The sequence below is a fragment of the Giraffa tippelskirchi genome, chromosome 8 (assembly GCF_054371585.1).
Source record: "Giraffa tippelskirchi isolate mGirTip1 chromosome 8, T2T-mGirTip1v1.2.pri, whole genome shotgun sequence".
In the NCBI taxonomy this organism is placed as follows: Eukaryota; Metazoa; Chordata; class Mammalia; order Artiodactyla; family Giraffidae; genus Giraffa; species Giraffa tippelskirchi.
Genome location: NC_137282.1, coordinates 7,976,429 through 8,001,611, shown reverse-complemented (window position 1 = coordinate 8,001,611; position 25,183 = coordinate 7,976,429). Strand labels below are relative to the sequence as shown.

The following is a 25,183-nucleotide window of genomic DNA, read 5'->3' as shown; positions in this document are numbered from 1 at the left end:
TGCGTGACGTCACTCAGGCGCCGCGCCGCGCCCCCTGTCAGAGGCGGCCATTGTTCAGCCGGTCGCTCTGGCTTCGCCGCCGCTGGGCTGGTCCTGCCCCCTCGGCGAGTCCCGGCGTCTCCTCAGAGCTGGGAGAGGGGGCAGTCCTGGGCGGTGAACTCTCAGTGGTCCTCGGGCGCGGGCCGCCATGAGCAAACGGAAGGCGCCGCAGGAGACTCTCAACGGGGGCATCACCGACATGCTCACAGGTTAGTCCGGCGGGCGCCGCCGTCTTTCTCCTTTGCTGCCTCCCCGCCGCCTTCCCTTCCTTCCCTGCCGTCCTGACAGCCCAGGAGGAGTCGGCCGCTCTCAGCGCGGGGTCTGCGGTGCCTGCCTTCGCTCCGCCGCCGGTGGCCTGTTGTCAGCGCTGCTGGGGACCCTCGAGTCGCGCTTGAGCTGCCTTGATCTGGTGTGCTTGATCTGGGTGCTCACTGGTGCCTTAAGAGGCTGTTAACGCCTCCTTCCAGGAAACTCGGTTCTTGGTTGTTTACTCGTGGCTCTTGTTCACTCGGACCTCTTGTTGCCTTTTCAGAACTCGCAAACTTTGAGAAGAACGTGAACCAGGCTATCCACAAATACAATGCCTACAGGTGGGACGGTACAGCGTTCTCTGGTAGCATGCGTTCTGGGATGTGTGGCAGTTGACGGGGCTGAGGATCCCCGTGGATATTTGAACCATCTGCAGAAGGAGAAAAAAAAAAAGCAAGAACTGAGGGTATTGACTCTGGTGGCACCTTCCTGCGATACTTCTGGGAGAATTGGCAGAGCTCTGTAGGATCCGTTTTGATTAGTTGCCAGTTCTGATTGAAAATAGGCTAATACTTACTTTTTCCCGTCAGCAAATGTGAATCACTGAAAGTGCAGTTTGATTTCAAGCCCTGATGAAAGACAGGGAGGCCTGTGTTGTGAAATGGATGTGGATCAAGGGAATGTCTCCATCTTTTTGGTCAGTGGGTGTTCTGTCACCCTTTGGAGCCTATCCTTGTCCATTTCACCAGGGCCCTTATCCCGGCCATTAATGCCCCATCCATATACTTCTGTCCTCTTAACCTGGAAGCATGTCCAGTCCCTCAACTCTTAAGAGCAACAAAGCAGTCTTCTTCACTCTCCTCAGCCCTTGAGCTAGCACCCTTCTCTTTTCTCCACTTTACAGTTAACTTTGAATAATCTATGTTGCTTGTCTGATTTTCGGCATCCCCAGCCATTCCTTATCTCATTGCACTATAATTTCCACCCTGCCGTTTCTCTGAAAGCCTCTCACCCACATCTCATCTTACTGAACTCTCAGTGACGTTCACCTTGACTTCCATAATGGCACAACCTTCTGTTCTCTTACCTCTTAATGCCCTTAGCCCTTTTTTCTCACTTCTATAATTGGCAGTCTTATCGTTCTTGGCTTTGAATACTAGTCCATGACTCCAAATCTGTGTTCATAGTTTTCTCCAGGTTTTCAAGCCTGTATTACCTTTATCTCTACCTTTTCAAAACTAAACTCATCTTCCTTCTTTCCTTCCCACTCAACATAACTAAAATCTGTTTTTACTCCCTTTCTTTACCTCTTCTGAATTTCTAGGTAAAGTAATTGTACTGTAGTCCACACATTTGATAATCTAAAAATTAGAGAGATATCCAACCCTATATTCTGTTTGAGTCAGGTTCAGAGAGGAGGTGTTTGGTCTTGAAGGAGCCCAAAATGGGAGATAAGTGAGAGAAGGAACTCTCTAGAGAAGGGAAACAAAATGAGGCTCAGCATTGAGACATGAGGGGTATTTCATTTTCTAGGGAGTCAGTAATTCAGTTTGTTTACAGGATATAGTCTGAGTGGGAAATAAGTCTGGAAAAGCAGGTGATGCCTTACACCCCTGAAGGCTCCTCCCCACCCCCCAGTTCCCCATACACATTTCTTATGATGTGGCCAAAGTATTCTCTTGAAAATAGTTATCTGATCTTGTCATTCTCCCACATTAAATAATTAAATATTTTCTCTTTCCTTTGATAAAGCCCCAAAGCGTCATGCATACAAAAGGCCTTTCATGATTTAACCCGTCTTCCCTTTCAGGCTTTGTGTCATAGTGCCAATTATGTGGAACTACTTGTCTTTGCTGAAACAATTTCATCCACAGATGGCACTCAACCTACCTTTCCAGACTCATTATCAGTAATAGACTAATAGAGAAGTCAGAACAAATCCAGGTCTAAAGGTTTACATGTGCTAGAACAGAATGAAAAACTAAGGTCCAAAGACTATCCAATATTTATGCTTCAGATTTAGAAGTGCTGCTCTGTACGGGCATCAGTGCTAATCTACATTTAGCACTGAAAGTATAGACAGGATAGCATCAGTGAGCTCCCAGGGTGGACCCAGTCTGTCGCCAGGTTGCTGAACGGGGTATGTGTAGAGATGGCAAGGATCACAAGTCAGTGCTTTAAGTGGAACTGAAAGGAGAGCAATGAAAAACAACTGGTACCTATGTGGACACAGGGGAATACAGTTTTAAGCCATGAATTTTAAAATAACTGTCTGTAAGCCAGTTTCGTATGTAGTAGTTTGAATATTACTAGCTGCATATTTTTTATGAAAGATTATTATGAACAGTTTCTAAAAACTAGCTATTTTAAGGGCTTCCTTTGTGGCTCAGCTGGTAAAGAAACCACCTGCTATGCGGGAGACCTGGGTTTGATCCCTGGGTTGGGAAGATCTCCTGGAGACGGGAAAGGCTACCCACTCTAGTATTCTGGCCTAGAGAATTCCATGGATTGTATAGTCCATGGGGTTGCAAAGAGTTGGACACAATTGAGCAACTTTCACTTCACTTCACTTCTGGTGGCTCAGATGGTGAAGAATCTGCCTGCAATGTGGGAGACCTGGGTTTGATCCCTGGGTTGAGAAGATCCCCTGAAAGAGGGCATGGCAACCAACTCCAGTATGTCTTGCCTGGAGAATCCCCACGGACAGAGGAGCCTGGCAGACTACAGTCCATGGGGTCGCAAAGAGTCGGACACAACTGAGTGACTTAGCACATGGCATATAAATGTATATATGTATGTATAGAGTCAGACACGACCGAGCAACTAAGCACAGGACAGCACAGCTATTTTAAAAAAGGCTCAATGATATTTTCCATTTAACCCCCAAAAGGAAAAACTACTGGTTTCCTAAATCACCCTAGTTTTACATAGACAATTAAATATGTGTTATTCTCAAATGTGAGGATCTTCAGGATACTTTTAAAAGTTAGAGATGTGGGTGATTTGTCAGCTCATTGAGTTTTTTAAGTTTTACACAGATGTGGGAAATTAGTTATCTTGGTGAAAGTTTAAGCTGCTTATTTGCTTGTATGTGTAAGAAAAATTAACTGCCTCACTGGATTTCTAATTGGTTTTCCTTTTTTTTTTCCCTTGTAGAAAAGCAGCATCTGTGATAGCAAAGTACCCACACAAAATAAAGAGTGGAGCGGAAGCTAAGAAACTGGTAAGTTTAGTGAGCAAGTTGATCGAAGAATTCACACGTGTACCAGTTTGGTGGTTTCCCACAAAATGAAATTTGCCTCTGAAATTGCCCTTGACCCAAACAGGCAAATTTCACTGCTTTCTTGGAATAATATTAATGCTATCTCAAGCATACTTTTTCAAGCTCCAAGTGTGTTTATTGGAGGAGAGGGTGGGTTAAAAAGTTTTTTTAATATATGTAATTACAGTTTTCTTTCACTTTGCCATGTATATGTGTGTTCATTTTCACATTGATTTTCAGCTTGAGAGTTAGTCCTTAAGAAGAGTGTGGTAACAGATTGGTACTAGCACATCTGCTCACTCGCTATTCCTTCTGATCCCCACGTATAGGGATTTATGTGAGTTAGAGTTACTGTTCCCAAGGAGATCTTACTTACTTATGATAAGCTCATGATTAAGCCCCTTTGCATAGTGTGGCATTTAGCCCTGTTCTCTGTAATTTCCATAAAGTCCTGTATGCTAGCAGCGTCACAGTTTCTAGAGGTTTACCTGCGTCTCTTGGTAATTTGCATTAACGTCGCTAAGAATATCTTAGGGAAGTCTTCGTACTGATAAAAGATTCTAAGTTCCTCAAGATTAAGGACCATATCTTATGCATTTGTTGTTAAAAATATCAAACTGACATGACTTTTTGAGAAGTTGAGGTTCTGATAGTTGCCACCTTCTTTTATTCTTTACCTACTTGTGTAGGTCTCACGAAAGCCCTCTAGAATTTAGGTATTAGTATCTGACTGTCCTTAATTTTCTTATGAGAGACTGTAGAGTTTGACCGATAACTGCTCTTTTATTTTCACTTTTCAGAGTTATAACATTACCACCAATCTTACACATCTTATGATTGAGTGACAGATCCACATTAATTATATGTCACATCTTCACCTTTCGTTTATTACTCACACGTTATGCTCGGGGGTTTTAAATCCTTTGTGTCATTAACAGTTCTCAACTTCAGTAAATCCTCCCCAAACAGACTAGCCTAACAAGTTTTAAATACCTTAGACTTTAATTATGAGTTTCTGTCTTGGTAAACTGACCCAGTTTTACCACTTCTGCTTCCCTTTTATCACCATTGAATTTCTTTCTTTATGGTAATTGCAGATAGCCTGCTCATTTGTTAGAGGCAAACTTTTGACAAGTTCTGATGCATCTCATCCCAAATCTGAGCTCATGGTATATCTCTAACAAAAATGTAGAAATATCCAAAATTCATTTTGCATAAGACTGGATTTTCACTGTTAATTTGAAAAGCATGGACCTACTCTCTGGCGCGTGTGAGTGCTTCTCAGTAATCTAGAAACTTTAAATTTCCAGAATGAGAGTTTTGCCTTTAGTTCCTTAATGTTAGATTTAGAAAGTAGCTTAGGCCAAAATTGCTTCAGATCTGTATGTATCTTCTGCTTTAGGAAATGAGAAACGCAAGCAGTTTCCCCTTTTTGTTCTACTTCTTTTATTCACTTGTACCTATATTTGCTATTTTCAGAGCTTGGCTATGCATTCAGTGGTCTTTGGACACTTATTTAACATTAAATCAATTAAGAATATAGAAGGGTGAATTTCAGGCTAAGAGACAGTAGGAAGTAACTGGCACATGTTATATTTGTTGAACGCTTAACTAAAAAGGGCCAATAAACATGAAGAAAAGTTCAACTTCACTAGTACATCAAGGTTGCAAATTCAATTATATAGTGCCCACCAAATTATCAAATATACAGTGAGGACAACAATTTGGGGAGAAAGACACTCATTTATTGCTGAACAAAGTGTTGGTTATTTATAGCTTTTCTGAAGGATAATGAGGCAGAATGTTGGCAAAATGTATGTGTGTGTGTTTTGTCCCAGCAGTTCCACTTTGAGCAATTCATTCTAAGGAAACCAGTAGAGATATATTTATACAAGGATTCACTAGCTCATAAATTTTGAGCACCTGTATGCCAGGTATTCATCCGGGTGCTAGAGATAAAGCAGTGGAAAGATAGAATCTCTGCTGTCTTAGAGCTTATATTCTAGAGCAGTGCTGTCCAGTGTATATTTATTGAACATGAGTCACATTTGGCTAGTGAGCTTTCATTGTTGTTGAGTCGCTAAGTCGTGTTCAACTCTTTGTGACCCCGTGGACTATAGCCCACCAGGCTCCTTTCTCCTCACACGTTCCCCAGGTGGTGCTGGGGTATGCAGAAGCTTGAGAAAGCTTCCTGTGTTCCAGAGGAAGTCCACAACAGCATTGTTATAATATCAGAAATTGGAACCATCCAAATGTTCTTTCTCCTTTCTCCTTTTTCCAGGTGAGAATACTGGAGTAGGTTGCCATTTCCTTCTCTAGGGGATCTTCCTGACCCAGGAATTGAACTTGCATCTCCTGCATTGGCAGGCAGATTCTTTAGCACTGTGCCACCAGGGAAGCCCAGTGAGCTCTTAAAATGTGGCTAATGTGACTGAGGAATTTATCATTTTAATTAATGTAAACTTAAGTAGTCACATAGAGCTGGTCACTGTCACGTTGGCCTGTGCAGTTTAGAGCAGTGGTTCTCAAAGTGTGGTACCCAGACCAGCAGCATGTGCCTTGCCTGGGAACTTGTTAGAAATGCATTCTCTTGCATCAGAAACTCTAGGGCGGGACATGGCATGCTGTGTTTTAACACATTCCCCAGGTGGTGCTGGGGTATGCAGAAGCTTGAGAAAGCTTCCTCTGTTCCAGAGGAAGTCCACAACAGCATTGTTATAATATCAGAAATTGGAACCATCCAAATGTTCTCCTATAGGGCATTTTTAAGTAAATTATGATACATTAGAATCCCATGGACGGAGGAGCCTGATAGGCTGCAGTCCATGGGGTCGCTAGGAGTCAGACACGACTGAGCGACTTCCCTTTCACTTCTCTCTTTCATGCACTGGAGAAGGAAATGGCAACCCACTCCAGTATTCTTGCCTGGAGAATCCCCAGGATGGGGGAGCCTGATGGGCTGCCGTCTATGGGGTCGCACAGAGTCGGACACGATTGAAGTGACTTAGCAGCGGCATACAGTGATACACTATGAAGTCATTAAAGTGGTTGTAGTTATACTTATTTATTGGTACATAAATTTGTTCATGATGTATTTTTAAGTGAAAGCACTTTATAAAGCAGTGTGATTCTATTTTTGTAAGAAAAATGTAGGTATATATATATATATATATACATATATATACACTTACATATATACATACACAGATAACTTTGCATGTCTATGTATGTATATGTGTATGTATGTGTATATAATGACTGCAAAAAAGTCTATAGTATATAGCAGATGCTAAGTGGCAAGATTATAGTTTATTTTAATTTTCAGAGTGATGAAATTAACAAATGATGCTAATATTTTTCTTTATTCAGCTCTGTAGTTTCTAATTTTTCTACAACAAAAGTTAATTTTTTAAAAAGCAAGAGTCATTTAGAATTGTCTTATTAGGGCTTTTCTTTTGGCAGTCATTTAAGCATTTTGTCTTTGGGAGCATATATATATATTTTTAATGGTGCTCAATTACCTGTGTCCTTTGAAAAATGATCATGTAATGGTCATTGGTTTTTCATTTCTCATTTTTTACTTTTATCTTCTAGTGATTTTGTAAGTGTTATATTTATGTGACTTTTGTATTTTTTATTTTCTATGTAGCCTGGAGTAGGAACAAAAATTGCTGAAAAAATTGATGAGTTTTTAGCTACTGGAAAATTGCGTAAACTGGAAAAGGTAAAATTTTTACTTATTTGTTTATTTGATAATTATGACAGCTATTATGTAGCACCATTGCAGAGTAGGTGATATCATCCCCCTCCATGAGACTCAGTAGGTTAAGGAAGGAGCAGTTTATGGCTCTCTAAATGTCCTGTATTTTAAATTTTAAATATGGCTCCTCTAAAATGTTCACTTACTTTATGTGACATTTAAGAGACTGTTAGCCTCTTTGATAGAATTATTTCTTTATTTTCATTACCAGTTAGAAGGGAGATTATAAACTTAGACTAAGTGATTGTTATCTTTTAGAGTTTTTAATCCTTAAATCCTCCCAAGCATTTTTTATGGTTTTATTTTATTCTGATGATAGTAATTGTATCACTTCTGGTCTTTTATGAATAAGCCTTTAAAAAATATTGGATGAATGTGAAATGAGCCATCTTCATCTGCTTTCTTACTCACTTGTAACCACTGAGGTTATACATGAATACTTCTGCATGGATTATCCAGGCAAATGTAATGGCCCTTAATAAGTCTCTTAGCAGACTAGTGTATTTCTAATAAGATCATTTGAGTTTTCAAAGAATTCCTAAATCATTGTTAGACTTTTTTTTTCCCTTAAAGATTCGGCAGGATGATACGAGTTCATCCATCAATTTCCTGACTCGAGTTAGTGGCATTGGGTAAGAATTCTTTTTTAAGCAGACACAGTCATAGGGTTGGCTTAATTTTTTGTGTGTCAGCCGAACTAAAGAAGTTGCTGTTTCCCTTTAAAACCTGTACCTTTCCACCTCTGTGCCTTTGCCCACATACTTCCCTCTTCTATACTTTACATGTTTGAAGCTGGTTCTTCAGTTGCTGCCTCGACTTTAAGAGCACCATTCCAGACACCTGTCAGCTCCCTGATGAATCCAGTTTGAGTCCCCAGCCAGAAATACTCTTTCCTTCCTCTGAGCTCTGTTAGCACTTGTTCTGTGGGCATATTATCACTGCCTCCAAATTATGTCTCTTCTGCCTCTGGTCATATTTATTTTAAACATTTAAAATGCCTTTTTTTTTTTTTCTGTAGCACAGTGCATATGAGTTTGGGACAAGCAGTCAAGTATTTCTTAATGGAGGCACCTTTATCTTAAATTTGATACTCAACAGAGTAAAGATTAACACCAAAATGTTAGGACTATAGCACTTTACTTAACTATTGTCCTGATAGATTGAGGCATAGGTACATGATGATTGTTTCTTAATGGCAGCACTTTACTTAACTATTGTCCTGATAGATTGAGGCATAGGTACATGATGATTGTTTCTTAATGGCAGCATTTTCAATAAAAGTTATTTTAAAATATGTCACATTCCTAAACCTAGTATGTGGAAAAGGAGCATAGCTCTTTGGGGCCCCAAAACAATGATCAATATAAAATGTTAGCATTTGTTTTACAGAGCATCTGTTACAGTGTTCTCTTTTTCCAGGCAAGAAAACAGTATGGGAACTGAGATAGCTGTGGCAGGGTCAGAATCAGAACCTAGGTCTGGTAGCTTTCAATTCAGATACATTGTTTCTGTGCCATGTTGCCTTCCTGATACAAATATCAGTTTCTGTACCACACAGTTTCTGTACCAAGGCTCTTTGTCATTAAAATCTCAATTTATTTATCATCTGAGAGGCCTTCCCTCATCACCCAATCTAAAGAAGACCAGCCACTCTGTCATAGTACCCTATTCTAATTCATCTACCTGGTATTTTCTTTGTTTATATATTTATTTATTCTCTCTCTCTCCCCACTGAAGTGTCAATAAGTAAGAGCAGGGCCCTTGTCTTATTCCTGCAGTAGTTTCAGCACCTAGAGGATTATCTGACACATAATAAGCCCTTATGAAATCTCATTTGCAAGAATGAATAGTTTTCAAGGGCCTGTATGTCTGGTTTATGAGTAAAGTACATGGGCATTATGACACCTAGCTGCTTGGATGTCTTTTTCATGTCTAAGTTCATGACTGTCTTCCTAGATTAAGGCTTCAAGGATTTGAACATTACCAAAGTAACCACTTTGGGCTTTTGGGCTTCCCTGGTAGCTCAGCTGGTAAAGAATCTGCCTGCAGTGCAGGAGACTCCAATTCAATTCCTGAATTGGGAAGATCCTCTGGAGAAAGGATAGGCTACCCACTCCAGTATTCTTGGGCTTCCCTGGTGGCTCAGCTGGTAAAAATTCCATCTGCAATGCGGGAGACCTGGGCTTGATCCCTGGGTTGGGAAGATCCCCTGGAGAAGGGAACAGTTACCCACTCCAGTATTCTGACCTGGAGGATTCCACGGACTGTATAGTCCATGGCGTTGTCAAGAGTTGGACACGACTGAACGACTTTCACAAAGTAACCACACAATAGTTTAGCAGGTCTTTTTTAGCTCACCAGTAACTTTTATGTTTGACAAGAGAAGACATTACTGGTTATTTATTATAAGGATCCTGAGTTTCACTTGATATTGAAATGATGGTTTTCTTTCTTTGTAGTCCATCTGCTGCAAGGAAGTTTGTAGATGAAGGAATTAAGACGTTAGAAGGTGAGTCTGTACAGTTGGTCACTAATTTCAGGTCAGATATGGTCCTGAAGGACTGGTAATGCTCTAACAAACTGAAACTTGAAAAAAAACCTTTCTCAATTAGTGGATACGAATGATGTGCATGCTCAATTCTCAGTCCTGTCTGACTCTGCAACCTCATGAACTGCAGCCTGCCAGGTTCCTCTGTCCATGAAGTTTTCCAGGCAAGAATACTGGAATAGGTTGTCATTTCATACTGCAGGGAGATATGAATGATAAGATTTTCTTTTTAACTATACAGTAGAGAATAGATGTTAAGTGTAGTTTATATTCCCATTTTAACTGTGTTTTGGTCTATGATTCAGAAGAAAATCAAGAAGAGCAAGAGGTGGCCTCTTGGTTTAAAGACAGTAACTTCACTTGCAGATTTTTAGATGATCTAACTTGCTTTTGTTTCTTTAATAAATTTTAGACCATTGAAATCCTGTACATTCAGCCTAAAAGCCAAGTTATATATGTTGAGAAAAATTCTGTTAAGAGGCTTGCAATTCTTATTGAAGGGATTTTTGCTTTCAAAGAAGTGATAAAAATAGAAGTCAAGTAATTGTAAAACATTTTCCTTAAACCTAATATAGCAATCTTTTAAACATAATCTATCTCTTCATGCTTTCAAGGGTATTTACTATATTGATTCATTACAGCCCATCTATGGCATTTGGGGATTAATATTTGTGGGCTCAACTATTTATAAGCTACCCTAATGATTAGGTGAACAGAGATTTTGGAGACTGACCTGGGATTACATCCAGTTTCCACCAGTTTCTTAGAAAAGATGGTTGTGATGCTTCAGGTTCTCAGCTACAAAATAGTTTCATAGTATCTTATGTGATTTAATCCAGTAATGTCTGTAAAAACTTAGCAGAGTGCTTGGTACCTAAAAATAATAACTGACTCTTAGAAGGTATGACTAATTAGTCATACTATTAAGAATTTGTGTGAATCTCATAGCTAAGAGTGAGCTTGTTCTATACCTACATCTCATGGAGGGTTAGTGCTTTTCTGCGTGTGGCATATATCATTTATCTGAGTAAAATATTGATTAAAGAGGCCAAGAGTTTGTTCCTCAGAGGTATTCAGTTGCATCCCTTGGGAGTGTCGAGGATCTACAGTGATGGTTTTAGATTATTTCACTATTCACAGATACGTAATGTAATAGCTGTTGGATCTCTCTCTACATATATAACAAACTCAATATTTCTATTGCATTTTCGGTCATATACTTAGTTGTTTTTTGTGTGCACAAAACTATGATAAATATTACATGCTCAGTGTGCCATAAAGGTGCTTATCTTTCTCCATTTTATATCTCCAGAGAGAATTTGGGGACATAAGGCGACCATTTGTTGTTGTCGTTCAGTTGGTAAGTGTGTCCGACTCTTTGCGACCTCACATATTGTAGCCCCCCTGGGCTCCTCTGTCCATGGGACTTCCCAGGCGAGAATACTGGAGTGGGTAACCATTTTCTTCTCCAGGGGATCTTCCTGACTCAGGGATTGAACCCATGTTTCCTGCATTGGCAGTCAGATTCTTTACCACTGAGCCCCCAGGAAAGCCCAGGGGTGACCGTAGGCATTGCTTCTGAATCATACTTATCCTGCCGTTTCCTTAACAAGGCTCATGCCTGTGTTCGTGCCCACTAAGGGACCATCCAGATGGAACTGAGTCACTTTCAATTTAAGACATGACAGTTTTTCTGATTAAAAAATGACAATAATACTTCTCCTTTCAACAGAATTTTTAGCACAGTGGCTGCACAAATCAGTACACAAAGAATATTAATTCACTGAAAGAGTGAATGAACAAATGAACAGTATGAATGAACTTCTGTGGCTGCTATTAATCATAAATTAAGCAATATAAGTCCTTAGAAGGGTGGTGGCCACCACTGGTGGCTCAGTGGTAAAGAATCCACCTGCCAATGTAGGAGACATGGGTTCAATTCCTGGTCCAGGAAGATTTCCTGAGGAAGAAATGGAAACCCACTCCAGTATTCTTGCTAGAAAAACCCCATGAACAAAGGAGCCTTTCAGGCTATAGTCCATGGAGTTGAAAAGAGTTGGACCCAACTTAGCGACTGAACAACAAGAGAAGGTCCTTACAAGGCTGCTTTTTGCTGTACTCAGTGAAATTTTGTATGATCTTGATATGTTGTATGTACTTTTATATAGCTATAATTGAAATTTTGACTCAGTAAATAAAAATGATTGTGAAATCAACTGTTAGGTTTTACTACATTGACTTGAAGTCACTTTTATCAAGTCCTTAGTATCTGAAAGTTTTTTTCATTGTCTTTTCAAAGTTATTCCAGTGTGTTTCTCTAGGTAGTCCTTTGAAGAAAGGATCACTGAATTTAGCATTTTTTCCCCAAAAATCGGAAAATGTTTTTTTTTTCCAGAAATTAGCACCTTAACTTTATTTATCTTCTATACAGATCTCAGAAAAAATGAAGATAAATTGAACCATCATCAACGAATTGGGCTAAAGTAAGATAGCAAATTTTCTTTTGACACTTGAAGTATAAAAGTAAAAAAAATTATAGCCATTCTTCTGTACCCCATAAGTCTTCAGACTTAGCTAAACACAAATCATTTTACTGTTCAGAAATGTTAAGGTTGTTGCATACTCCTGTAGAAGGTATCCCTGTATTTACACGTGTTTTGTGTGTGTGTGTGTGTGTGTGTGTGTGTGTGTGTGTGTGTTTGGTTTCCTCATTCCTTTGACTTTGGCTGAACTTCCTCTTAAAATACTCAGAATGGAGGGCGTCAGTCAGTCAGGGTGTTTATTTCTTGCATACATTGTTGACAGCACTGCACTTGGCGTGAGGTTAGGATACAAACAGGTTCAGTGTAGCTCAAGAATTTTAGTCTACCTGAGAAGATGGGCCATGACTGAAAAACCCAAACACCTAAAATAACAGAATAGGAATAACTAGTAGACATGTCATCTGTCAGCATGGGTAATTTCTTTGTCAAGTGCGAAATACAGACCTGCCCTCTTTCTAACTATTTACAGCGCATAGTGCATTAGCTATATCTACCCATAAGCTTGTATCTCCTCCGATCTTGTATTTTCTTGTTGGCCATTCAGTTCTAATAACTTTCTGAACTTTCCTGATGATGCCTTAGCACAATATTTGAAAATTTATCCTGACCTTCCAAAACTTCAAATCAGTGAGACATCAGGATGGTGTGGTTCCCACTCTCCTCGCACTTACATAGTAAATGGACATCTTCTGAAGAACTCGCTTGTTGTGAGAACTGGTTTTAAACAGTTTATTTATCACTCTTGGATGTTATTTAATACTAAGATAAGGCTCAGTGGTAAAGAATCTGCCTGCTGGTGCAGGGGATGTGGGTTTGATCCCTGGTCCGGAAAGATCTCCTGGAGAAGGAGTTGCCAACTCACTCAGTTATTTTTGCCTGGAAAATCCGATGGACAGATGAGCCTGGGGTCCATGGGGTTGCAAAGAGTCGGACACAACTTAGTGACTGGACAACAACAATGTTTTAATAACGTTATTGAAATAGCATTTCTTATACCATATAATTTACCCACTTCAAAGTATACAAGTCAATGAGTTTTTGAAGTATATTCCCAGAGTTGTACAACCATCACTATAGTCAATTTTAGAGTATTTTTATTATCCCCAGAAAAGCCCAAACCCATTAGTGGACACTCCCCATTTCTCCCCAGCTGCCCTTCCTCCCCCTAGCCCCGGCAACCACTATTCTACTTTCTGTGTCTATAGATTTGGCTATTCTGGATATTTCATGTAAATGAAATAATATAGTATTCGGTCTTTTGTGACTGACTTTCACTTAACATAATGTTGTCTCAGTTAATCCGTATTGTAGGATCATATTTTAAAATATTTATACAAGTATTTTTCAGGATTTAAAAGCAGTAAATTGCAATTCCTGAATTTGCCTGTAGGGAGCAGTCTAACTTGGATCCATACTAAACTTAAATATGTTTATTTACTCTTGAAATGTGAAGTTTATTTAAAATAAGTTTGAATGGAACATCTGCAATATCACTAAGTATGACACTTAAGGATTTTGATCCAAGTTAAGGAGTAAACCTTTCCTCATACGCCCCCCCCAATTTTGGTCTTCTTAATGAATTTTGGTCTTGATTTTTTAAATATCTGCTTGTATAAAGATGCTCGATAAGGTAAACAGTTTAATGTCAAGATTTAAATTTTACAGAAAATCTTTTGTCTACTTATTCTGTCTTTATAGATATTTTGAGGACTTTGAGAAAAGAATTCCTCGTGAAGAAATGTTACAAATGCAAGTAAGAATGCCCTGAATTATACTCTTTAATTAGAATTGAGAATGTGACTTGGTGAAAAGCCATTTTTAGAATACTAACTTAATTTTTCTTCTATTAGGATATTGTACTAAGTGAAGTTATGAAAGTGGATTCTGAATACATTGCTACAGTATGTGGCAGTTTCAGAAGAGGTAACATACTTCCTAATCTTAGGTTATTCATGCCTTGATGTTAAAATTGGCTAATGTATACAAAAAACATGGATTTAAAACATGTAATTTATGTCACTTCATAGATTCGCTAAGACCTCGTAGTATTCGCTAAGTGTATTTGTTTATAAATGGGAATATATGAGTAAATTAGGGGAAGTTCATCCTGATTTTATTACAGGATGGGATTTTTTTTGCTGTTTTGGTTTCTGGGCTGCGTTGGGTCTTCCTTGCTGCACGTGGCTTTCTCTGGTTGCGGCGAGTGGGGGCCGCTCTTGGTGGTGAGCAGGCTTCTTGCTGCAGTGGTTTCTCTTGCTGCAGCGCACGGGCTCTGGGCACGCAGGCTCAGTAGTTGTAGCACACGGGCTAAGTTGTTCCGTGGCCTGTGGGATCTTCCCAGACCGGGATCAAACCCATGTCCCTTGCATTGGCAGGCGAACTCTTAACCACTGGACCACTGGGGAAGTCCAGCATGGGCTTTTTTGATGACCAGTGTTAATAAAACTTATAATTTTATTATATTATAATATTATAAAGAACCTGCCTGCCAGTGCAAGAGACATAAGAAACACGGGTTTGAACCCTGGGTCGGGAAGATCCCCTGGAGGAGGGCATGGCAACCCTCTCCAGTATTCTTGCCTGGAGAATCCCATGGACAGAGAAGGGCAGGCTACATACAGTCCATAGGGTCACAAGGAGTCGGACACAACTGAAGTGACTTAGCATTCACATAACATAATTTTAGGTGTAGTAAATACTGGTAGTTGTTGTCTGGCCAGATGCTAATGAAGCTGTGGGTAGGTTTTTTGCTTCTTGCTTTACTTCAATTTTCAAAGTTCTCTATAATGAATCAAAGTTTAATGTCTCAGGAACACCAGTTTAAAACCAGTTCTCAAAACAGCCAGGTTCTTTAGATCTTGATTTACTATGTGAATATGAGCAAAGTAAGAACCACTCAATGCAAAATTTTGGAAGGGTAACCTAAAATTTAAAATTGTTATTTTTTATCAGTTGTGTCTAACTCTTTGTGACCCCATAGACTGCAGCACACCAGGCTTCCCTGTCCTTCACCATCTCCAGGAGCTTGCTCAAACTCACGTCCATTGAATCGGTGATGCCATCCAACCATCTCATCCTCTATCATCCCCTTCTCCTGCTGCCCTCAATTTTTACCAACATCAGGATCTTTTCTAATTAGTCAGCTCTTCGCATCAGGTGGCCAAAGTATTGGAGCTTCAGCTTCAGCGTCAGTCCTTCCAATGAATATTCAGGACTGATTTCCTTTAGGATGGACTGGTTGGATCTCCTTGCAGTCCAAGGGACTCTCAATAGTCTTTTCCAACACCATGGTTCAAAAGCATCAATTCTTTGGTGCTCAGCTTTCTTTATGGTCCAACCTAGTTTACCCCTATTATCTTACAAAGTTGAAATTGAAAAACTTTATGTAAACTTTGGAATAGATGTCTGACTAAATCTGTGGCCACCTCTAGAGTTTTGGCTAGAAAGTGGTAATAGGCTGTCAGAAAGTCTCTGGGTAGCTGCTCAGATAGTCTAGCGTTCTTGTCTAGAATACCATAATAGTAATAGTTACCAGTATTCTGTAAATGAATGCATTCGTAAGAATTGAAGTGAATTTTCTGATTAGTACAGAGTTATATTGTTTGTTTGAGAGTCTTAGATATTTATTTAGTGTTCATAGATGTATTTTAAAGCTATATTTAAATATTGTTTTTATCATCATTATTGAGTAGTTTCTTAGCTGCATTTTTAATAACTTATAACTAATTGTATACAGTGCATATCTAATGTCAGTTACTGTTGTTATCTGTGATTCTGGTGTTTACATCAATAAACCTGAATGCTTGGACAGAAAGTTGAAGTCTTTTAACTAATTCTGAATGTGAAACACAGTGAAATAGCAAGTTAGGCAGTAAGAAGTAAGACTCTTCTGTGTGTCATCACCTCGGTTCAATATTTGCCTCACCGATACATTCACAAGGGGAATTCCGTACATGTGTTTTGCTGTTATAGGTGCAGAGTCCAGTGGTGACATGGATGTTCTTCTCACCCATCCAAGCTTTACCTCTGAGTCAGCCAAACAGGTACCTCAGAACTTACAGGCAAAGGTGATCAGTCTTACACAGCAAGGAATATCATTTTCTAAGAGATAGTTGAATATTTTCAGAATGAGGTTTTGTTTTAATCTTTCTGAAAGTCAGTTGAATCATTGTGTACTGATAGAATTCTGTGAAAGGCAAAAAGTAAATTGTTGAAAGGAATGCATATTGTTTTTCCACAGAGAACTGACAGAACAGCCTAAGATTTGAAAGAGATGAAATTTAGTAAGATACTTCCAGAATTATTTATTGCCTAGCATAGATACCTTAGAAATATCCAGTATAATATTCAGGCTTTAACATAGAAATATTTTGCTATTAAAAATATTGTATTAAGAAACTTTACCTCTATTAGAAGACCCATGAAGGCAAATGTTTCTTATTTTGGAAAATATACCTTTTAAAGATAAGCAGGTAACTTTTTGTTTATCAAACAGGTAAAGACAAATGATGTCTGTTTGGAGGTGTCATGGTATTCGTGAAAAGCAGTGGTTTCATTTGATAAGGTGAATTTTCTGTTAGAAGAAAAAGTAGTCATAGCACAGGAAAACTAGGCATTTATGCAGAGAGCATCAGAAAACTCATGTTAAAAATTCTTTCTTGCTCTAATAGAGTAATTGCTTTTTTTTTCTTATCCCTGATTATGATTCTACAGCCCAAACTGTTACATCGTGTTGTGGAGCAGTTACAAAAGGTCCGTTTTATTACAGACACTCTGTCAAAGGGTGAAACAAAGTTCATGGTGAGTACCCGCTGGAGTTAACACATTTGAAAAACAAGTGTGACCAGTAAGTGTTCTGAGTGTGACCTCACAGTAGCTTAGTGTCCATCAGGAAATAGGACATTCTGGACCTTAGAGGGGGTATATTCTCTGATCTGAGAATATTTTGGTAAAGAGTTTGTTCAAAATTCCTCCCTTGTAAATAATCTGTGCCATTGGAATAGGCGGTGGTGGTGGTTGTTCAGTCACTAAGTTGTGACTCTGCAGCCCCGTGGTCTGCAGCACACCCGACTTCCCTGTCCATCGCCAGCTCCTCGCGTTTACTCAGACTCATGTCCGTCGAGTCGGTGATGCCATCCAACTATCTCATCCTCTGTCACCCTCTTCTCCTCCTGCCTTCAGTCTTTCCCAGCATCAGGATGTTTTCCGATGAGTCAGCTCTTCGCATCAGGTGGCCAAAATATTGGAGCTTCAGCTTCAGCATCTGTCCTTTCAAAGAGTATTCAGGGTTGATTTCCTTTAGGATTGACTGGTTGGATCTCCTTGCTGTCCAAGGGACTTCCAAGAGTCTTCTCCAGCACCACAGTTAGGAAGCATCAGTTTTTCAGTGCTCCGCCTTCTTTATGGTCCAGTTCTCAAATCTGTACATGGCTACTGGAAAAACCATAATTTTAACTATACAGACCTTTGTCAGCAAAGTAATGTCCCTGCTTTTTAATATACTGTCTAGGTTTGTCATAGCTTTTCTTCCAAGGAGCAAGCGTCTTTTAATTTCATGGCTGCAGCCACCATCCACAGTGATTTTGGAGCCCAAGAAAATAGTATCTGCCACTGTTTCCATTTTTTCCTCATCTATTTGCCATGAAGTGATGGGACCAGATGCTGTGATTTGTTTTTTGAATATTGATTCTTAAGCCAGCTTTTTCACTCTCTTCTTTCACCCTCATCAAGAAAATGGAATAAGTAATTATGCATAATCCACTCTTTTTAAAATATCCATAATGACTTTGACATATTATATTTTTTTCCTAAAATAGCCAATATTCTTTGACTCAGAATCTATTAATAAGTGAGATTAGAATCGTCTGAAGAGTATTATCTGTGACAGCATGAAAGAAAGAAGACCTCAGGGTCAGTAATGGAACGTCCAGGGGAAGAGCCATGCAGTGTGAGATGACAGGTAGGGGAGCGCCTGCAGAGCGTCACTGAGAAACCCACTGCTACGGACCATCGAAGTCCTGTGGTCTTCCTGGGGAATTAAGACTCAAGGACTCAAGACAAATGGCCGATGGATCAAAAACAGATTAATAAATGGTCCTGTGGAAAAACTGGAGGCAAGTAGAGATCTTAGGGCTGAGGTAACAAACCGCCTTCGTCTGTTGCTCCCTTAAATAGACCATGTGGGCTCTCATTCTCCATGCTCCCCTTTCTGTGAGCTGTGCAGCTGAAGAGCAAGAGCCTGTACTTCTGGGGCGCGGATAGGCTGAAATTAGCAAAAGTCTCAGCGTGTAGATTGGACAGTCTTAGCTGAAAGTAGAAGATGGTTGAGACAGAAAATTGAAATACCACGTCATTTAGAAACTAGAACGTGGTTGCCAGGGCCTGGGCAGGGTGGCAGGGAGATGGGAGTGTTCAGAGGGGACAGAGTATCAGTCGCAGACGATGGTAAAGCTCTGGAGATGAATGGTGGTGATGGTCACACCGTGTGAATGGCTCTGTGCCACTGAACTACATGCTTAAACATGGTCCATCCTGTGTAACTTAATTACATGTGCAGAAAATGCCGTTAAGTGCGGCCTGGTGATTTTAATGGGCTATGAGAGTGGATTGTCTAAGTTGGCCACGCTTTATCAATATTTTCAAAAGAACTTGGGGAAAGGTAAAAATAAAAATCCTAGTCAGTTTTAGGGAATTAAATTTTTATCAGTTCTCCTGAGTCTGTCAGGTTTTGAGCTCTTAACACTGTGTCCAAAAGTGTATGCACCCAAGATATTAATAATAAAAATAGGGTTTGTATGTGCCCTATGAACATACTTTGGAATTTGGCTTGTCTTTAATTCACTCAAAATGAATGTGTACAAATCTTATATTTAAAGAACATTCAGTCAGATAAAATTCTAAAAATAATGCATAATAGACAAGTTTGGGGTTTTTTGTTTTGTTTTGTTTTTAAGTAGTAAGAAAGTGTCCTGATATGCCTGAGCATATTCTGGGAACTCTTGTGGCCTAACTGTCTTCCTGCACTAGTCATATTTGTGAAAGGCACTGAGCTGTCTCCTGGGGAACTGCACCAGCTGTTTTTAGAATTAGCCACCAGGAAGTTGTTTATTCAATAAAAAAGCAGAAGCATGTTTTTACAGTTTGAACAGCACTCTGCTGTGCCCAAAGAGATCCAGAGGGAGGACCAGCAGAGGCTGTAGTAATCCAGCTAGTGAGAATACAAGGACAGATTACAAGCTGGTGGGCTGGGTGTAACCTGCGAAGGAAGGTGGGTAGCCAAGTACATGAATGCTGAGAGTTGCTGACGGTAGTGGAATTCCTAGTAGCTACTCAAAGAAGAGAATCCTTTGCTAAGAAGGTCATGGGCAGCCAAACCCCAGTGATGCTGCAGAGTCAGCCAGTTCAGCCTTTACAGAACCTGTGCTGTGTGAGAGACAAGGCCACTCACCCATCCTGGGGTACGGACTGGAGTGGTGGGAATCTTGGATCTCTCTTGCCTTTCAGTCCTTGTATATACCTGGCAGCACATGTACAGATCTTGCCAGAAAGGGAATCCTCCCAAACCTATTCCCAGAAGAAAACGGGTTAAGAAATAAGAAAGCAGTTTTTTTGTTTGCTTTTAAAGTACAGAAGACTTTAATGACCGTAAGATCAAGAGACTAAGGCCTTTTTGTTGTGACATAAGCATCCATCTAAGTGGGTTTGTGTATAAAGTTTGCACACTATACATGTACTTCATGTATTTACTGAGGCTTAGAATATGCCACATGTGAGCCTGCTGTCTTGACATTTGTCGTTAATATTTGTTAGGATGAGAAGCACTCCAGGTCAACTTTCAACTCGTTTTGTTTTGGAGGCAGTAAGAAGTGATTTGCATCTGGTGGCAAAGATGGGAGTGGGTGTGGGCATGTTGCATTGTGGTGAGTAGATCTGGGTACAGAGATGTAAGGTCTGGGCTCCATTACCAGTTCTTTGTGCAGTATTGGCAAGTTGCTTTACTCCTATAAGGCTTTAATTTTCTTATCTGTAAAACGATATCCTTGCCCTCTGTCAAAGGACTCTCATGCAGGTTAGATTTAGGTCATATACTGGAAACTTTGAAGGGTCTGTACAAATATCTTTTGAAGATACTGAATCTTTAAAGAGTTGTGCAGAGTGTTATACTAGGATAACATAATAATAATATAAAAATAGTGTGTATCTGTTTGGAAATAGATCGGTGACAGGAAGGCAGTAGTCTAGAAGGTATTAAATTGGGGGACAGAAGAAGGGATGGACAGAGAGAGGATGGTGCTGTCAAAGAACAAAATGGGGAGAAGGGGTATTGGTCAGATGAGAGGCTGTATTCAGTCAGTTCACCAAATACAGTGTTGAGCATTGCAGCGTTCTAGGCTCTGCCCCAGGAGCATGGGATAGATAAGTGAATTTAAGTGGTACTTTTATTTGAGGGGCGTGGAAGGGGCTGCTAGTCAACAGTGAACATATTAAGTAGGTAAGTTGCATGTTAGGTTAAGACAGTAAGTAAGTGTGTGCTCAGTCACTTCAGTCATGTCGGACTCTTTGCAGCCCCATGGACTGTAACCCACCAGGCTCCTCTCCATGGCATTCTTCAGGCAAGAACACTGGAGTGGGTTGCCCTGCCCTCCTCCAGGGGATCTTCCCGATCTAGGAATCAAACCCGGGTCTCTTACATCTCCTGCATTGGCAGGTGGGTTCTTTACCTCTGGTACCATCTAGGGAGTTCAGGAGAAGGTATTAAATAGGATGGCCTTACTGAGATGACACCTGGGGAGAGGCTTGAGGTGAGGGAGTTAGCCCGGCAGATCTCTGCGGAGAGAGACAGGCAGGCAGGAGTCAGGGCAGTGACTCTGGGCACAGAACATTAGTGAAGATAACCAAAGAAGTTTTAAGATCTCTGGGTTTCTGAAAGGAAATGGGCTGCAGAATGAATTCAGCTTATGAAGTGGAATAAACTCCACTCTATATCGATCCAGTTGATTTCAGAATATCTTGCTGCTATAACCGCTGACTAAATAGTTTGAAAGATACAACCTTCTCCGTGTTTTTAAAGTTACCTTTAAAACATGAATTCCTTTAAACTAATAGTAATCAAACCTTAGGAAAGTCAGGGTTATTCCAGATCTTCTTGTGGACTCATGGTCTTTAGTTAATTCAAGTATTCTTCCTGTGAATAGGGGAAAGTTAATATAACTTCCTGTGAATATAATAACATTTGGAAGAAAAAACAATTTTCTCTGCATTTAGATACCTTTTTATATAGATGAGTACCACTCAGATTTTAGTGTTTTGGTGCAGGTTTGGCCTCAGAAGACAATTTTCTGTGATCACAGTGAGGATTCAGGGGACAATAGAAGAAACCTTGGCCACACTAGAAGAATGGAAGAGGCTTTATTTCAGACAGTCAGCATGAAACTACCTCATTGAAATGCCAAACAAAACTAATCCACTCACTCTAATAAAGAATTTACAGTAACACAGAGAAATTCTTTAACACCAGCACTTCAGAGAAAGTGCAGGAAATAAAATTTAGCCTTGAGGAAAGGAACAAAGCCATTAGATGAAATCCTGTTACTGATGTGACGAACAGCAAGATCATTGCCCATGGCGCTCAAACCTCCATATCCGCAAGGTAATACCTCATGGTAATTCCATCTGAAGGTTGAGTTGGAACTTGTTAGTGCCTGAGAAGGTAGGTTTCATATTTGAAGATAAACAGGATTCATTAATCTCTCGGCCAGAGGAGTTGCTAAAGAAAATAACCATTTTAGATTTTGATTTTTATGTGTTGCTGAGTGAAACGTATGACTTTTAGTGACGTGTGTACCAGCTCGACTGCCCTTCAGAACCGGAAGCCTGTAACTTGTGTATTTTTCTTGGAATGTGGCATTTGAAGCTTTAAATTTGAAAAATGGTGATGTTTTTCTTTTTTTACATATTTTATATATGGGTTGTTGCCCAGCCTATAAACTTTTCCCATTTTTCTGGAGAAGGAAAAGATAACAAAACAGACCTTGATAATTGTTGTTTGAAAACTGCAGAAGTATAATGAAAACTCCCCTATAGAGAAGAAATAAAACGGTTCTCTATCTTTTAATTTTTTTCTCAATTGTACTCTCTCTGTCTTCTCTAATTTCTGGAAGATATCTTCAATTTCAAATTCTTCTATCGTATTTTTAATTTTGATTTAAAATTTTTCCTGGAGTTTTCTTTTTCTGTAGACTTCTGTCCTTGTATCATGGATAAAATATCTGTAATCTGAGAATATTACCGATAGCTTTTGTGTGTATTTTCGTCTCCCTGAATAATCATTGTTTCTTCCAAGTTGCTTTTTTCTGTTTGTTCTGGTCTCTGTCTTTAATGCTTTCCTTGATTATTTTCTTGTTCAGAGTCACAAAAAAGCCAGATGAACCATCATCTGCTATTTCCTGTGGTTCTTTAGTAGTCATGAAGTATTACAGTACAAAGGGGGTGATAATATATAGAGCATAGAAAAGTTAAGTTACAGGTTTTCACAGTTCTAAAACCACCTCCATTTAAAGCAAAAGTAACTTCACACTTAACAATATTTGATTAGAATTAAGCCTTAAGTTTTTTAAAAAAGTCTTCAAACATTATTTTAAATATCCATTTTAGGGTGTTTGCCAGCTTCCCAGTAAAAACGATGAAAAGGAATATCCACACAGGAGAATTGATATCAGGTATTGCTCAAAATTTGTTGCTGACCTATTAAGTTCTCCTTTCTTTCCTCCTTTTCCCTCCTCCCTCTCTATATCTTGGAATTTGCATAAATATCCAGGATCCATTTTCATTCTGGAGTCCCATGCTGCTGCTAAGTCATTTCAGTCATGTCCAACTCTTTGTAGCCCTAGGGACTGTAGTCCACCAGGCTTCTCTGTCCTGGGATTCTCCAGGCAAGAATACTGGAGTGGGTTGCCATTTCCTTCTCCAGGGGATCTTCCCGACCCCTGTCTCTTATGTCTCTTGCATTGGCAGGTGGATTCTTCACCACTAGCGCCCCCGGGGAAGCCCCTGAAGTGCCGTATGTCCCTACAGTAGGCAGTGCTTGGCCTGAAAGTATGTCAAGAATAACACTGTCCACAGAATCTGCTTTATTGTCTCTGGATTTGCCTCTCAATAGGGTGCCTTCCACAGCATGAGGTGGATCCCGCTGGGGAAGGTGGTCCTGAGACCACCTTTGGGTTTGTCCACACCCCTTGCAGAGCGTAGTTTACTGAAGCCTCAACTAACTGCACGGTTGAGGTCATTTGAATGGTCCTAGTGATGGTCTCCTCTGCAGGTTATTGGACTGCACAGGCTAGTATTGTGCCTTGCTGATTACGTGTCCTATTTTTGCTAAGTTTGAAATGCGTAGTAAAGGATTGCTCAATTGTTCATTTTGTTTAGGTTGATACCCAAGGACCAGTATTACTGCGGTGTCCTCTATTTCACTGGGAGTGATATTTTCAATAAGAATATGAGAGCTCATGCCCTAGAAAAAGGCTTCACAATCAACGAATACACAATCCGTCCCTTGGGCGTCACTGGTGAGTATTTGTGTCTGCATCGGCGATAATCCCAGTCATCTGGATATTTTGGCTTAGCAACTTTGGTTTTTCTAAAGAGCGTTTAAGTAACCATGACAGTTAATTGTAGTTTCTTTAGTATTGTTAGTCCCTCAGGCAACAAAGAAAGCTTTGCTCCATTGGTGTTCCCAGGCCCTCGGCTAAAGGCTCATGATGACAAGATTTAGTTATTTTCTGTGTTAGAATGGATTAAATTCTTTCTACTTCCGTGGTCAGTAAAAAAAGAAAAAACTCTTATTGCTGTAAAGGATTTTTGTTTTCTTAAATGTGCTTCCAAGATTTCTGAAAAACTCAGGTGTTATTCCTTTCAGTGTCAGGCCAAACTTGGTAGCTTTGACTCCAAACTTTTAAAGTTTAAAGAGTAAGAATTGCTTAAATCTGTTTTATAGATCTTCTTAACATTTCACAATATATTTATTGTGTGGTTTACTATCATCTACTAGGAGAATGAAGATTTCGTCTTTTTGTCCTAAAACTGTAAAGTGGGGCCGAGCTTCTCATGTGTCAGCGTGTGTACAGACCTTGGGGGGCCCTCACTGAATGCAGGTGTCACTTCAGCGGGCCTGGCGGGACTGCTGCATTGCTAGGAGGCTGCCGGGCAGTGCCAGTACTGCTAGTCTGAGTTGCAGAGGAACTCACTGGAGTCTTATCTCTAGTACAGGGGAGATCCAGCAGAGAGGAGAGTCATGGATTAGGGTCACTTCAAAGGGCCAGAGTTGGGGTATTCAGGTTCGTTGTGTAGCACTGGTGATACGTGTGTGACAAAGCGTGAACAGAAGCTCTTGAGGGAGGTCAGTAACTTTTTTCTTTTTAAGTCGCTTGTGGACTATTTTTTTCCCTCTGAAAGCAAATCCTATTTAGCTCTCAATGCTGACCCCTCTGTAACTGAGCTCCAGAACTGGCTCACAAGGAAGGTCTCTTGTCCTTCCTTGCAGGCGTTGCTGGGGAGCCTCTGCCCGTGGACAGTGAGAAGGACATCTTCGACTACATCCAGTGGAAGTACCGTGAGCCCAAGGACCGAAGCGAGTGAGGCCCGTCCTCCCTGGCACAGCCTGATAGGGGTCTTAATTTATTTCTTAAGCTTTGCTGTGTAAGGGTCTGTGGTGTTTTTAAATAACTGTTTCTTCTTCATGCCATAACCTGCACTATAGTCAATAAAACGTCTTGTATGATTATCAA

At 40.0% G+C, this 25,183-nt stretch overlaps 1 protein-coding gene across 2 annotated transcripts; it reads left to right on the top strand.

Annotated features, from left to right (window-relative positions):
* The first annotated feature begins 39 nt into the window (after nt 1–39).
* POLB (DNA polymerase beta) lies at nt 40–25,183 on the top strand. Of its 2 annotated transcripts, XM_081519150.1 has the most exons (15): nt 40–248; nt 572–629; nt 3,445–3,511; nt 7,200–7,274; nt 7,884–7,942; nt 9,770–9,819; nt 11,171–11,218; nt 12,290–12,341; nt 14,100–14,154; nt 14,252–14,324; nt 16,374–16,444; nt 17,115–17,201; nt 23,055–23,119; nt 23,826–23,965; nt 24,940–25,183. In XM_081519150.1, exons 1-15 carry the CDS (start codon nt 188–190, stop codon nt 25,032–25,034), a joined length of 1,056 nt encoding a protein of 351 aa, XP_081375276.1. In that variant the 5' UTR covers nt 40–187; the 3' UTR covers nt 25,035–25,183. The 2 variants fall into 2 exon arrangements, with proteins under 2 accessions (XP_081375276.1, XP_081375277.1); XM_081519151.1 differs by lacking the exon at nt 11,171–11,218.

Coding starts and splice junctions, on each gene's coding strand:
- POLB (XM_081519150.1), top strand. CDS start 188: ATGAGCAAACGGAAGGCGCCGCAGGAGACTCTCAACGGGGGCATCACC. Junction 23,120..23,825: donor CACAGGAGAATTGATATCAG/GTATTGCTCAAA, acceptor CATTTTGTTTAG/GTTGATACCCAAGGACCAGT. Junction 23,966..24,939: donor CCGTCCCTTGGGCGTCACTG/GTGAGTATTTGT, acceptor CCTTCCTTGCAG/GCGTTGCTGGGGAGCCTCTG.